The 14277-nt window shown below is 45.0% G+C and overlaps 1 protein-coding gene across 1 annotated transcript in view; it reads right to left on the bottom strand.

Annotated features, from left to right (window-relative positions):
- Window positions 1–14277, bottom strand: part of LOC144593828 (dynein axonemal heavy chain 8-like) — a 460724-nt gene that overhangs the window by 54450 nt on the left and 391997 nt on the right. The window contains 3 exon segments of the mRNA XM_078399946.1: window positions 1391–1413; window positions 1416–1523; window positions 13794–13976. Of these exon segments, the coding sequence (XP_078256072.1) occupies window positions 1391–1413; window positions 1416–1523; window positions 13794–13976 (314 nt within the window).

Here is a 14277-nt window from a genome sequence, read left to right as displayed (position 1 = left end):
CCAGCAGAGCTCTGGAGGACCGATTGTAAATGTTCCGAGAAACAGTTGCATAGTCGTCACTCAGACGCACTGATATAAAGACCACACTGAATACAGTAGATGAGGTTGGAGGAAGTGCAAGTGAACCTCTTCATCACCTGTTATGACTGCTGTGGTCCTTGGGTGGATGTGAGAGAGGACGTATAGGGACAGGCATTACATCTTCTGTAATTAACAGGTGCAGGAGTAGGCCATTCGGCCCTTCAAACCAGCACAGCCATTCATTGTGATCATGGCTGATCATCCAAAATCAGTACCCCGTTCCTGCTTTCTCCCCGTATCCCTTGATTCTGTTAGCCCTAAGAGCTATAATCTAACTCTCTCTTGAAAACATCCAGTGAATTGGCCTCCACTGCCTTCTATGGCAGAGAATTCTACAGATTCACAACTCTCTGGGTGAAAACGTTTTTTCTCATCTCAGTCCTAAATAGCCTACATCTTATTCTTAAACTGCGACCCCTGGTTCTGGACTCTCCCAACATCGGGAACATTTTTCCTGCATCCAGCCTGTCCAATCCCTTAAGAATGTTATGTTTCTATAAGATCCCCTTTCGTCTTTCTAACTTCCAGTGAATACAAGCCCAGTCGACCCATTCTTTGCAGGGGAAGGTACCTGGGGAGGGGATGGTTTGGATGGGAAGGGATGTGAATCAAGGAGTTGTGGAGAAAGCAGTCTCTGTGGGAGGCGAGAAGTGGCGGGGATGGGAAGATGTGACTGGTGGTGGGATCACGTTGAAGGTGTTGGAAATGTTGGAGAATGGTCTTACAGATCCACACTTCTTTGGGATTATGGGAGGAAACTGGAGCACCCAGAGGAAAGCAACGTGGTCACACAGAAAGCGTATTCGGAAAAAGGTGCCAGAGGAGGTGGAGAGGCAGGTACAATGATAACATTTAAAAGGATTACAAATGCACAGAGGGTTACATGTCTGAAGCAAGCAAATGGTATTACCGCAGATAGACAACACAGTCAACATGGACAAGATGGGCAAAAGAGGCCCGATTTTATGATTGTCAGCATTTATAAAATCATGAGAGGAATAGATCGGGTAGATGCAGAGTCTTTTACCCAGAGTAGGGGAATCGAAGACCAGAGGACATAGGTTCAAGGTGAAAGGGAAAAGATTGAATAGGAATCCGAGGGGTAACTTTTTCACACAGAGGGTGGTGGGCGTATGGAACAAGCTGCCAGAGGAGGTAGTTGAGGCTGGGACTATCCCATTGTTTAAGAAACAGTTGGACAGGTACATGGATAGGACAGGTTTGGAGGGTTATGGACCAAGCGCAGGCAAGTGGGACTAGTGTAGCTGGGACATTGTAGGGGGAGTTGGGCCAAAGGGTCTGTTTCCACACTGCATCAATCAATGACTCTATTTACCTTTGGTGGTGCTAAGCTTGTACAACAGGTTATTTTCCAGTTCTTTCATTTTGCGTTTGTTGACAGTGACTTCCTCCATCAGCTGCACACGCTCTGCCTCCAGTTCCTGCAATTATCACAGTTAAGATGGCAGCAAACATTTCAAATCAATGAGGGATCAAATACAGGAAAATTCTACTTCAGGAAACAGCCCGAGAGCAAATATGGAAAACAATTAAACCTGCCGACACTCGAATCTGAAACAGAAATAATGCTGAAGAATTCAGTCAGTTTCTATGAAAGGCTAGTGAGAGAGTCTAGGACCAGAGGTCATAGCCTCAGAATTAAAGGATGTTGCTTCAGGAAGGACATGAGGAGGGATTTATTTAGTCAGAGGGCAGTGAATCTGTGGAATTCTTTGCCAGGTCAATAGAGATTTTTAAGGCAGAGCTACATAGATTCCTGATTAGTATGAGTGTCAGAGGTTATAGGTGGAAGTAGGAGAATGGGGTTAAGATAGATCGGCCGTGATTGAATGGCCTAATTCTGCTCCTATCCCTTATGAACTTATAAACACCAGACGGTGTATGCTAACATGTAGAAACAAAGAAATGCAGATGCTAGTTTATACCAACGATTGACACAAAATGCTGGAGTAACTCAACAGGTCAGGCAGCATCTCTGGAGAAAAGGAATAGGTGATGTTTCGGGTTGAGACCCTTCTTCAGACTGAGAGGGAAAGGGAAAGGGAAATGAGAGATATAGATGGTGATGTAGAGAAATATGGAACAAATGAATAAAAGAAATGCAAAAACATAATGACGATAAAGGAAACAGGCCATAGTTAGCTGTTTGTTAGGTGAGAACGAGTTACAGACAATGAGACTCGAAAACATGACTTTGAAGCTGGTACGACTTAGGAGAGGGGTGGAGAGAGAGGGGATGCAGGGGCTATTCTAGACAGGGTATTGAGTAATGAGGAAGGGTTAGTTAGCAGTCTTGATGTGCGTGGCCCCTTGGGCAAGAGTGACCATAATATGGTTGAGTTCTTCATTAGGATGGAGAGTGACATAGTTAATTCAGAAACAACGGTTCTGAACTTGAAGAAAGGTAACTTTGAGGGTATGAGACATGAATTGGCCAAGATAGACTGGCAATTGATTCTTAAAGGGTTGACGGTGGATATGCAATGGAAGGCATTTAAAGACCGCATGGATGAACTACAACAATTGTTCATCCCAGTTTGGCAAAAGAATAAATCAGGGAAGGTAGTGCATCCGTGGCTAACAAGGGAAATTAGGGATAGTATCAAAACAAAAGATGAAGCGTACAAATTAGCAAGAAAAAGCAGCCTACCAGAGGACTGGGAGATATTCAGAGTCCAGCAGAGGAGGACAAAGGGCTTAATTAGGAAAGGGAAAATAGATTATGAACGAAAACTGGCAGGGAACATAAAAACTGACTGCAAAAGCTTTTATAGATATGTGAAGAGAAAAAGATTAGTTAAAACAAATGTAGGTCCCTTGCAGTCAGAAACAGGTGTATTGATCATGGGGAACAAGGACATGGTAGACCAATTGAATAACGACTTTGGTTCTGTCTTCACTAAGGAAGACATAAATAATCTGCCGGAAATAGCAGGGGACCGGGGGTCAAATGAGATGGAGAAACTGAGTGAAATCCAGGTTAGTTGGGAAGTGGTGTTAGGTAAATTGAATGGATTAAAGGCCGATAAATCCCCAGGGCCAGATAGGCTGCATCCCAGAGTGCTTAAGGAGGTAGCCTCAGAAATAGTGGATGCATTAGTGATGATTTTTCAAAACTCTTTAGATTCTGGAGTAGTTCCTGAGGATTGGAGGGTAGCTAATGTAACCCCCTCTTTTCAAAAAGGGAGGGAGAGAGAAAACGGGGAATTACAGATCAGTTAGTCTAACAGTGGGGAAAATGCTAGAGTCAGTTATTAAAGATGGGATAGCAGCACATTTGGAAAGTGGTGAAATCATTGGACAAAGTCAGCATGGATTTATGAAAGGTAAATCATGTCTGACGAATCTTATAGAATTTTTTGAGGATGTAACTAGTAGAGTGGATAAGGGAGAACCAGTGGATGTGTTATATCTGGACTTCCAGAAGGCTTTCGACAAGGTCCCACATAAGAGATTAGTATGCAAACTTAAAGCACACGGTATTGTGGGTTCAGTATTGATGTGGATAGAGAACTGGCTGGCAGATAGGAAGCAAAGAGTAGGAATAAACGGGTCCTTTTCAGAATGGCAGGCAGTGACTAGTGGGGTACCGCAAGGCTCAGTGCTGGGACCCCAGCTATTTACAATATATATTAATGATTTGGACGAGGGAATTGAATGCAACATCTCCAAGTTTGCGGATGACACGAAGCTGGGGGGCAGTGTTAGCTGTGAGGAGGATGCTAGGAGGCTGCAACGTGACTTGGATAGGTTAGATGAGTGGGCAATTGCATGGCAGATGCAGTATAATGTGGATAAATGTGAGGTTATCCACTTTGGTGGCAAGAACAGGAAAGCAGACTATTATCTGAATGGTGGCCGATTAGGAAAAGGGGAGATGCAACGAGACCTGGGTGTCGTGGTACACCAGTCGTTGAAAGTAGGCATGCAGGTGCAGCAGGCAGTGAAGAAAGCGAATGGTATGTTGGCATTCATAGCAAGGGGATTTGAGTATAGGAGCAGGGAGGTTCTGCTGCAGTTGTACAGGGCATTGGTGTATTGCGTACAGTTTTGGTCTCCTAATCTGAGGAAAGACATTCTTGCCATAGAGGGAGTAGAGAGAAGGTTCACCAGATTGATTCCTGGGATGGCAGGACTTTCATATGAAGAAAGACTGGATAGACTCGGCTTGTACTCGCTGGAATTTAGAAGATTGAGGGGGGATCTTATAGAAACTTACAAAATTCTTAAGGGGTTAGACAGGCTAGATGCAGGAAGATTGTTCCCGATGTTGGGGAAGTCCAGAACAAGGGGTGACAGTTTAAGGATAATGGGGAAGTCTTTTAGGACTGAGATGAGAAAGTTTTTTTCACACAGAGTGGTGAATCTGTGGAATTCTCTGCCACAGAAGGTAGTTGAGGCCAGTTCATTGGCTATATTTAAGAGGGAGTTAGATGTGGCCCTTGTGGCTAAAGGGATCGGGGTATGGAGAGAAGGCAGGTACAGGATACTGAGTTGGATGATCAGCCATGATCATATTGAATGGCGGTGCAGGCTCGAAGGGCCGAATGCACTCCTGCACCTATTTTCTATGTTTCTCTGTTACTGGCAGTTAGAGAAATCTATATTCATACCACTGGGCTGTAAGCTGCGTAAGCAAAATATGAGATGCTGTTCCTCCAATATGCACTTGGCCTCACTCTGACAATGGAGGAGATCTAGAACAGAAAGGTCAGCGTGGCAATGGGAAGGGGAATGAAAGTGTTTGGCAACCGGGAGATCAGGTTGGTTCAGGCGGACTGAGTGAAGGTGTTCAGCGAAACGATCGCCCAGTCTACATTGGTCTCACCGATGTACAAGAGTCCACACCTTGAACAACGGATACAGTAGATGAGGTTGGAGGAGGTGCAAGTGAACCTCTGCCTAACCTGAAAGGACTGTCGGGGGCCCTGGACATGGAGTCAAGGGAGGAGGTAAAGGGACAGGTGTTGCATCTTTTGCGGTTGCAGGGGAAGGTATCTGGGAAGGGTGGGAAGGGATGAGTTAACCAGGGAGTTGCGGAGAGGGGTGGAGATGGGAAGATGTGACTAGTGGTGGGATCCCATATTATCTGGCGTATCATCTGAGCGGCTGCAGGACATTCTGGAGGGGGAGGGTGAACAGCCAGTTGTCGTGGTGCACGTTGGCACCAACGATTTAGGTACAAAACGGGACGAGGTCCTACAAGGTGAATTTAGAGAGCTAGGAGATAAACTTAAAAGTAGGACCTCAAAGGTAATAATCTCTGGATTACTACCAGTGCCACGTGCTAGTCAGAGTAGGAATAGGAGGATATTTCATATGAATACGTGGCTTGAAAAATGGTGCAAGGGGGAGGGATTCAAATTTTTAGGACATTGGAACCAGTTCTGGGAGAGGTGGGACCAGTACAAACAGGACGGTCTGCACCTGAGCTGGAATGGAACCAATGTCCTAGGGGGAGTGTTTGCTAGTGCTGTCGGGGAGGATTTAAACTAATGTGGCAGGGGGATGGGAGCATGAGCAGAGAGACAGAGGGGTGTAAAATGAGGGTAGAAGCAACAGGTAGCAAGGTGAAAAGTAAAAGTGGTAGGCAGACAAATCCAGGGCAAAAATCAAAAAGGGCCACTTTTCAACATAATTGTATAAGGGGTAAGAGAGTTGTAAAAACAAGCCTGAAGGCTTTGTGTCTCAATGCAAGGAGTATACGTAATAAGGTGGATGAATTAAATGTGGAGATAGTTATTAATGATTATGATATAGTTGTGATTACGGAGACAAGGCTCCAGGGTGACCAAGGCTGGGAGCTCAACATCCAGGGATATTCTATATTCAGGCGGGATAGACAGAAAGGAAAAGGAGGTAGGGTAGCGTTGCTGGTTAGAGAGGAGATTAAAGCAGTGGAAAGGAAGGACATTAGCTTGGAGGAAGTGGAATCGATATGGGTAGAGCTACGAAACACTAAGGGGCAGAAAACGCTAGTGGGAGTTGTGTACAGGCCACCTAACAGCAGTAGGGAGGTTGGGGATGGCATCAAGCAGGAAATTAGAAATGCATGCACTAAAGGCGCAGCAGTTATAATGGGTGACTTCAATCTACATATAGATTGGGTGAACCAAACTGGCAGTGGTGCTGAGGAAGAGGATTTCTTGGAATGTTTGAGAGATGGTTTTCTAAACCAACATGTCGAGGAACCAACGAGAGAACAGGCCATTCTAGACTGGGTATTGAGTAATGAGGACGGGTTAGTTAGCAGTCTTGTTGTGCGAGGCCCCTTGGGCAAGAGTGATCATAATATGGTAGAGTTCTTCATTAGGATGGAGAGTGACAAAGTCGATACAGAAACAAGTGTTCTGAACTTAAAGAAAGGTAACTTTGAGGGTATGAGGCGTGAATTGTCCAAGATAGACTGGCGATTGATGCTGAAAGGGTTGACGGTGGACATGCAATGGAAGGCATTTAAAGGTCGCATGGATGAACTACAACAAGTGTTCATCCCAGTTTGGCAAAAGAACAAACCAGGAAAGGTAGTGCATCCGTGGCTAACAAGGGAAATCAAGGATAGTATTAAAACAAAAGATGAAGCATACAGATTAGCCAGAAAAAGTAGCATACCAGAGGACTGGGAGAAATTCAGAGTCCAGCAGAGGAGGACAAAGGGCTTAATTAGGAAAGGGAAAATAGATTATGAGGGAAAACTGGCAAGGAACATAAAAACAGACTGCAAAAGCTTTTATAGATATGTCAAGAGGAAAAGATTAGTTAAGGCAAATGTAGGTCCCTTGCAGTCGGAAACAGGTGAATTGATCATAGGGAACAAGGAGATGGCAGACCAATTGAACAAATACTTTGGTTCTGTCTTCACTAAGGAAGACATAAACCGTCTGCCGGAAATAGCGGGGGACCGGGGGTCAAATGAGATGGAGGAACTGAGGGAAATCCAGGTTAGTCGGGAAGTGGTGTTAGGTAAATTAAATGGATTAAAGGCAGATAAATCCCCAGGGCCAGATAGGCTGCATCCCAGAGTGCTTAAGGAAGTAGCCTCAGAAATAGTGGATGCATTAGTGATAATTTTTCAAAACTCTTTAGATTCTGGAGTAGTTCCTGAGGACTGGAGGGTAGCTAATGTAACCCCACTTTTTAAAAAGGGAGGGAGAGAGAAAACGGGGAATTATAGACCAGTTAGCCTAACATCGGTAGTGGGGAAAATGCTAGAGTCAGTTATTAAAGATGTGATAGCATTACATTTGGAAAGTGGTGATATAATCGGACAAAGTCAGCATGGATTTACCAAAGGCAAATCATGTCTGACGAATCTTATAGAATTTTTCGAGGATGTAACTAGTAGAGTGGATAAGGGAGAACCAGTCGATGTGTTATATCTGGACTTTCAGAAGGCCTTCGACAAGGTCCCACATAGGAGATTGGTGTACAAACTTAAAGCACACGGTATTGAGGGTTCAGTGTTGAGGTGGATAGAAAATTGGTTGGCGGACAGGAAGCAAAGAGTAGGAATAAACGGGTCCTTTTCGGAATGGCAGGCAGTGACTAGTGGGGTACCGCAAGGCTCAGTGCTGGGACCCCAGTTATTTACAGTGTATATTAATGATTTGGACGAGGGAATTGAATGCAATATCTCTAAGTTTGCGGATGACACAAAGCTGGGTGGCAGTGTTAGCTGCAAGGAGGATGCTAGGAGGCTGCAGAGTGACTTGGATAGATTAGGCGAGTGGGCAAATGCATGGCAAATGCAATATAATGTGGATAAATGTGAGGTTATCCACTTTGGCGGCAAGAACAGGAAAGCAGAGTATTACCTGAATGGTGACCGATTGGGAGAAGGGGAGATGCAACGTGACCTGGGTGTCATGGTGCACCAGTCATTGAAAGCAAGCGTACAGGTGCAGCAGGCAGTGAAGAAAGCGAATGGTATGTTGGCATTCATAGCAAGAGGATTTGAGTTTAGGAGCAGGGAGGTTCTGCTGCAGTTGTACAGGGCCTTGGTGAGACCGCACCTGGAGTATTGTGTGCAGTTTTGGTCTCCTAACCTGAGGAAAGACATTCTTGCCTTAGAGGGAGTACAGAGAAGGTTCACCATATTGATCCCTGGGATGGCGGGACTTACATATGAGGAAAGACTGGATAGACTGGGCTTGTACTCGCTGGAATTTAGAAGACTGAGGGGGGATCTTATAGAAACATATAAAATTCTTAAGGGGTTGGAGAGGCTAGATGCGGGAAGATTGTTCCCGATGTTGGGGGAGTCCAGAACCAGGGGTCACAGCTTAAGGATAAGGGGGAAGTCTTTTAGGACCGAGATGAGAAAACATTTCTTCACACAGAGAGTGGTGAGTCTGTGGAATTCTCTGCCACAGAAGGTAGTTGAGGCCAGTTCATTGGCTATATTTAAGAGGGAGTTAGATGTGGCCCTTTTTGCTAAAGGGATCAGGGGGTATGGAGAGAAGGCAGGTACAGGCTACTGAGCTGAATGATCAGCCATGATCATATTGAATGGCGGTGCAGGCTCGATGGGCCGAATGGCCTACTCCTGCACCTATTTTCTATGTTTCTATGTTTCTATACGCCATCCTTTATTATCATTGTTTTTGCATATCTTTCGTTCATTTGTTCTATATCTCTATACATCACCGTCTATATTCTGGTTACCCTATCAGAATGGGGGGGGGGGGGAGGTTAACAGATTGGAAATGCATGGGTAAAGTTAAAGGTAAAAGAGCACAGCTGAGGTTACCAAAGTCTACAGAATACGAAATAGGACATAGGAAGTTTAAAAAGAGATCAGAGGCTAACGTCAGGCAACACTTTGAGAAGAAGCGTGGTAAATACACAACTGAAGGTGTTATATCTAAATGCATGCACTATATGCAAGGTGGATGAGCTTTTAGCAAATTGGCGGGAATGACACAGTTGTAGGCATCACACAGTCAGATCTGAAAGAGGATTGGAGCTGGAAGCTGAACATCCACGGATACACATCCTATTGAAAAGAGGCAGGTGGGCAGAGGGGATGGGGTGGCTCTGTTGGTAAGGAATAAAATCCAATTCTTAGCAAGAAACAACATGGGATCAGAAGATGCAGAATCCTTCTGGGTAGAGTTAAGAAACCGCAAGGGTAAAAAGACCCTGATGGGAGTTATATACAGGTCTCACAATAGTAGTCACGAAGTAAGGTACAAATTACAACAGAAAAGGCATTTAAGAAAGACAATGTTACAAGCGGTCATGGGAGATTCCGATATGCAAGTAGACTGGGAAAATCAGGTTGGTATGAGATGCCAAGATAAGGAATTTGTAGAATGCCTACAAGATGGCTTCTTGTGGAGTTGTGTGTGGTCGAGCACACTTGGGAAAAGGCAATTCTGGATTTGATGTTGTGTAATAAACCAGACTTGATCAGGGGACTTAAGCTGAAGGAACCCATAGAAGGCCGTGATCATAATATGATAGAATTCAACCTGACGTTTGAGAGGGCGATGCTGAAATTGGATGTATCAACAATATTACTATTGAGTATAGATAACAACAGAGGCATGAGTGAGGAGCAGCTAAAGTAGGTTTGAGCGGGACCCCAGCACCAATGACGGTGGGTTTGAGTGGGACCCCAGCACCAATGACGGTGGGTTTGAGCGGGACCCCAGCACCAATGACGGTGGGTTTGAGTGGGACCCCAGCACCAATGACGGTAGGTTTGAGCGGGACCCCAGCACCAATGACGGTAGGTTTGAGCGGGACCCCAGCACCAATGACGGTAGGTTTGAGCGGGACCCCAGCACCAATGACGGTAGGTTTGAGCGGGACCCCAGCATCAATGACGGTAGGTTTGAGCGGGACCCCAGCACCAATGACGGTAGGTTTGAGCAGGACCCCAGCACCAATGATGGTAGGTTTGAGCGGGACCCCAGCACCAATGACGGTAGGTTTGAGCGGGACCCCAGCACCAATGACGGTAGGTTTGAGCGGGACCCCAGCACCAATGACGGTAGGTTTGAGCGGGACCCCAGCACCAATGACGGTAGGTTTGAGCGGGACCCCAGCACCAATGACGGTAGGTTTGAGCGGGACCCCAGCACCAATGACGGTAGAGCAGCAATGGCAGAAGTTTCCAGGAATAATTCAGAAGAAGTAGGATCTGTTCATCGCCAAAGACCAAGAAACATACCAAAGGGAGAATGAGGCCACCATGGCTGACAAAAGAAGTCAAAGACAGCATACAAGCAAAAGAGAAGGCTTGTAACATGACAGATGTGGAAAGCTGGAGTATTGGGAAGCTTTTAAAAACCAACAGAAGGCAACTAATGAACATGGCCTCGATAGATATCTTGGCCTAGATTGTATCTACCCGAGGGTCTCCAACCTGAAGTTGGACACAAACAGACAAAGTGAGGGGAAGAATATCTGGACATACTGTATCATAGAAAGGGTCAACATCAGGATGCATTCACAACTGACAGTTCAAGGAGTAAATTGACCAAAATAAGAAAGAGAAAGAGGATCTCAACAGAGGAGGACAAAGGGGTTAATTAAGATGGGTGGGGGGGGGGGGGGGAGGGAAGGAGCATTAAAGAAAGCTTGCGGGGAATATGAAAACTGACTCTAAAAGCTTCTTTAGATATGTAAAAAAGAAAGATTAGTGAAGACAAATGTAGGTCCCTTACAATCAGAGACAGGTGAATTTATAATGAGAAGCAAAGAAATGGCAGAACAGTTAAATGAGTACTTTGGTTCTGTCTTCACTAAGGATGACACAAACAATCTCCCAGAAATACTAGGGGACCAAGAATCTAATAGGAGGGAGGATTGAAGGGAATCCACATTAGGAGGAAATGGTGTTAGGTAAACTGTTGGGTCTGAAGGCTGATAAATCCCCAGGGCCTGATGGTCTGCATCCCAGAGTACTCAAGGAGGTGGCCCTAGAAATCGTGGATGCATTGGTGATCATTTTCCAATGTTCTCTCGACTGGATCAGTTCCTGTGGACTGGAGGGTAGCCAATGTTAACCCACTTTTAAGAAAGGAGGGAGGGGGAAAACGGGGAATTATAGACCAGTTAGTCTTACATCAATAGTGGGGAAGATGCAGGAGTCGATTGTTAAAGATGTTATAGCAGCTCATTTGGAAAGCAGTGACAGGATCGGTCAAAGTTAGCATGGATTTATGAAGGGGAAATCATGCTTGACTAATCTTCTGGAATTTTTAAGGATGTAAGTAGAATGGATAAAGGAGAGCCAGTGGATGTGGTGGATCTGGACTTTCAAAAAGCCTTTGACAAGGTCCCACACAAGAGATTAGTGTGCAAAATTAGAGCATAAGTATTGGGGGTAGGGTATTGACATGGATAAAGAACTGGTTGGCAGACAGGAAGCAAAGAGTAAGAATTAACGGGTCCTGTTCAGAATGGCAGGCAGTGACTAGTGGGGTGCCGCAAGGCTTGGTGCTGGGACCCCAGTTATTTACAATATATATTTATGATTTAGACGAGGGAACTAAATGTGACATCTCCAAGTTTGCGGATGACACAAAGCTGGGTGGCAGTGTGAGCTGCGATGAGGATGCTATGAGGCTGTAGGGTGACTTGGATAGGTTGGGTGAGTCGGCAGATGCATGGCAGAAGCAGTATAATGTGGATAAATGTGAGGTTATCCACTTTGGTAGCAAGATCAGGAAGGCAGATTCAGGTTCAGCAGGCAGTGAAGAAAGCTAATGGCATGTTGGACTTCATTGCAAGAGGATTTCAGTTTAGGAGCAAGGAGGTCCCACTGCAGTTGTACAGGGCCCTGGTGAGACCACACCTGGAGTATTGTGTGCAATTTTGGTCTCCTAATTTGAGGAATGACATTATTGCTATTGAGGGAGTGCAGCGTGGGTTCACCAGGTTAATTCCCGGGATGACGGGACTGACATGTGATGAAAGAATGGGTCGACTGGGCTTGTATTCACTGAAATTTAGAAGGATGAGAGGGGATCTTAGAGAAACATTAAATTCTTAAAGGATTGGACAGGCAAGATGCAGGAAAAATGTTCCCGATGTTGGGGGAGTCCAGAACTAGGGGTCAGTTTAAGAATAAGGGGTAGGCCATTTAGTACTAAGATGAAGAAAAACTTCACCCAGAGAGTTGTGAATCTGTGGAATTCTCTGCCACAGAAGGCCGTGGAGGCCAATTCATGGATGTTTTCGTGAGAGAGTTAGATTTAGCTCTTCGGGCTAAAGGAATCAAGGAATATGGGGAAAAGTCAGGAACGGGTTACTGATTTTTGATGATCAGGCATGATCATATTGAATGGCGGTGCGTACAGGCTCGAAGGGCAGAGTGGCCTACTCCTATTTTCTGAGTGGCACCTATTTTCTATGTTTCTATGTAAATCTTTTCCCCTATGTCTTCTGGTCCTCGATTCACCTTTTCTGGGCAAGAGAATCTGCATCTCCCCCATCAGTTCCTCTCATTATTTTATACACCTCTATAAGATCACCCCTCATCCTCTTACGCTCCAAGGAATAGAGTGCCATCCTAATAGTATGGAGCCTTCATAGGCGAGGACATTGGCTGCAGCTGGTTAGTCCGCACAGAGTAGCTGGTTGGACGCCACACTACAGGATGTGGTGACAAAAGAGAGCGCGGAAGAAATTCACTAGGACGTTGCCTGGAACGTAAAGCCATAATTATAAGGAACGGTTAGGTAGGTTGTCGTTATTCTCACCGGAACGTAAAAGACTCAGTTCGACATTTATGAAATGATGAGGGGCATCAATTGGATAGTCGGAGTATTTACCCCGAAGGCAGGGAAGATTTAAATTATAGGGCACAGGTTTAAGGTAAGAGGGAGAAATTTAATGGACATCTGATGAGTAAGTTCTGAGTATGGTGGTTATCTTTAATGTGCTAACGTGACTTGTAATGTAACTTAACTTTAGAGACACTGTGCGGAAACAGGCCCTTCGGCCTACCGAGTCTATGCAGTGGAGGCCAATTCACTGGATGAATTTAAAAGGGAGTTAGATAGAGTCTAGGGGCTAGCGAAATCAAGGGATATGGGAAGAAGGCAGGGGTTACTGATTGTGGATGATCAGCCATGATCACATTGAAGGGCGGTGCTTGTGGCCTCCTCCTGCACCTATTTTCTATGTTTCTTTGTTTCTAAAACCTTTGTGGTCAAACTCCGTACAGACAGCACCCGCAGTCAGGATGGAACCTGGGTCTCTGGCGCTGTAAGGCAGCAACTCTACCGCTGCACCATTGTAGACACGGATGCAAAAACAATGTTGAAAAGGAAGTTGGACAGGTGCTTGGATGGGAAAGACTTGGAGGGATACAGGCTTAATGCAAGCAAATAGTTCAAGATCATCATGGGAAAAGTGTATAAAATCATGAAGGGAAAAGACAGGGTAAACGCACAGTCTTTTACCTTAGGTGGAAAACGTGGGCAAAGTGCCCTTTTCTGTGATTTTATTTATGTTAAAATCTGAACAGTGAGGCAACGTGCCTGAAGGAAGAGTTACACACACTTCTATATTTAATTCCTATCAGTAATCGTTATACTAAAGTAGTGGATGTAGAAGAATTATTTCTCAGGTACAACTACCTAGATTCAGAGCCACTGCTGCCTGCAGTAGCTTGGTAGTTTGAAATGTTGTACCAGTTTCCATGACTCAAAGTTCAGAGGTGTGTCTGAGTTTACCTGTTTCTCAGTCAGGATTACTCGTCCAAGCAGCTGATTCTCAAGACCCTTAATGGTTACAGTGAAGTCAATGATGGATGTCTTGGCACTAATCTCTGGAGTGTAGGCAGGGTTTGGAAGTTTTGTGGTGATATACAACATGAATCCAGACATGACATCCGTTTCTTTATCCCCTACTTTCACCTGCAGAAAAAAACAAAACGCATTTAGTGTATAAAATTCTACGGGTAAAACCTTTAAGATACCGGAATCAAAAAACAGATGAGTTGTGTTTAGTTTGTTGTCAGGTGAAGAGCTTTGGTTGTGTGCCATCCAGTCAGCAGAAAGACAGTATATGATTACAATCGGGCCATTTACAGTGCATAGAGGACCAATGTTTAAGGTGAGTGGGGCAAGATTTTACACAAACCTGAGGGGCAACTTTTTCTCAGAGGTATAAGGAGCGAGCTGCCAGAAGAGGTAGTTGAGGCACGTACTATAAAAT

This window comes from Rhinoraja longicauda, chromosome 5, assembly GCF_053455715.1.
Source record: "Rhinoraja longicauda isolate Sanriku21f chromosome 5, sRhiLon1.1, whole genome shotgun sequence".
In the NCBI taxonomy this organism is placed as follows: domain Eukaryota; kingdom Metazoa; phylum Chordata; class Chondrichthyes; order Rajiformes; family Arhynchobatidae; genus Rhinoraja; species Rhinoraja longicauda.
Note: the sequence above shows the minus strand (reverse complement) of the source record. Positions and strands in the feature narration are given on the sequence as shown.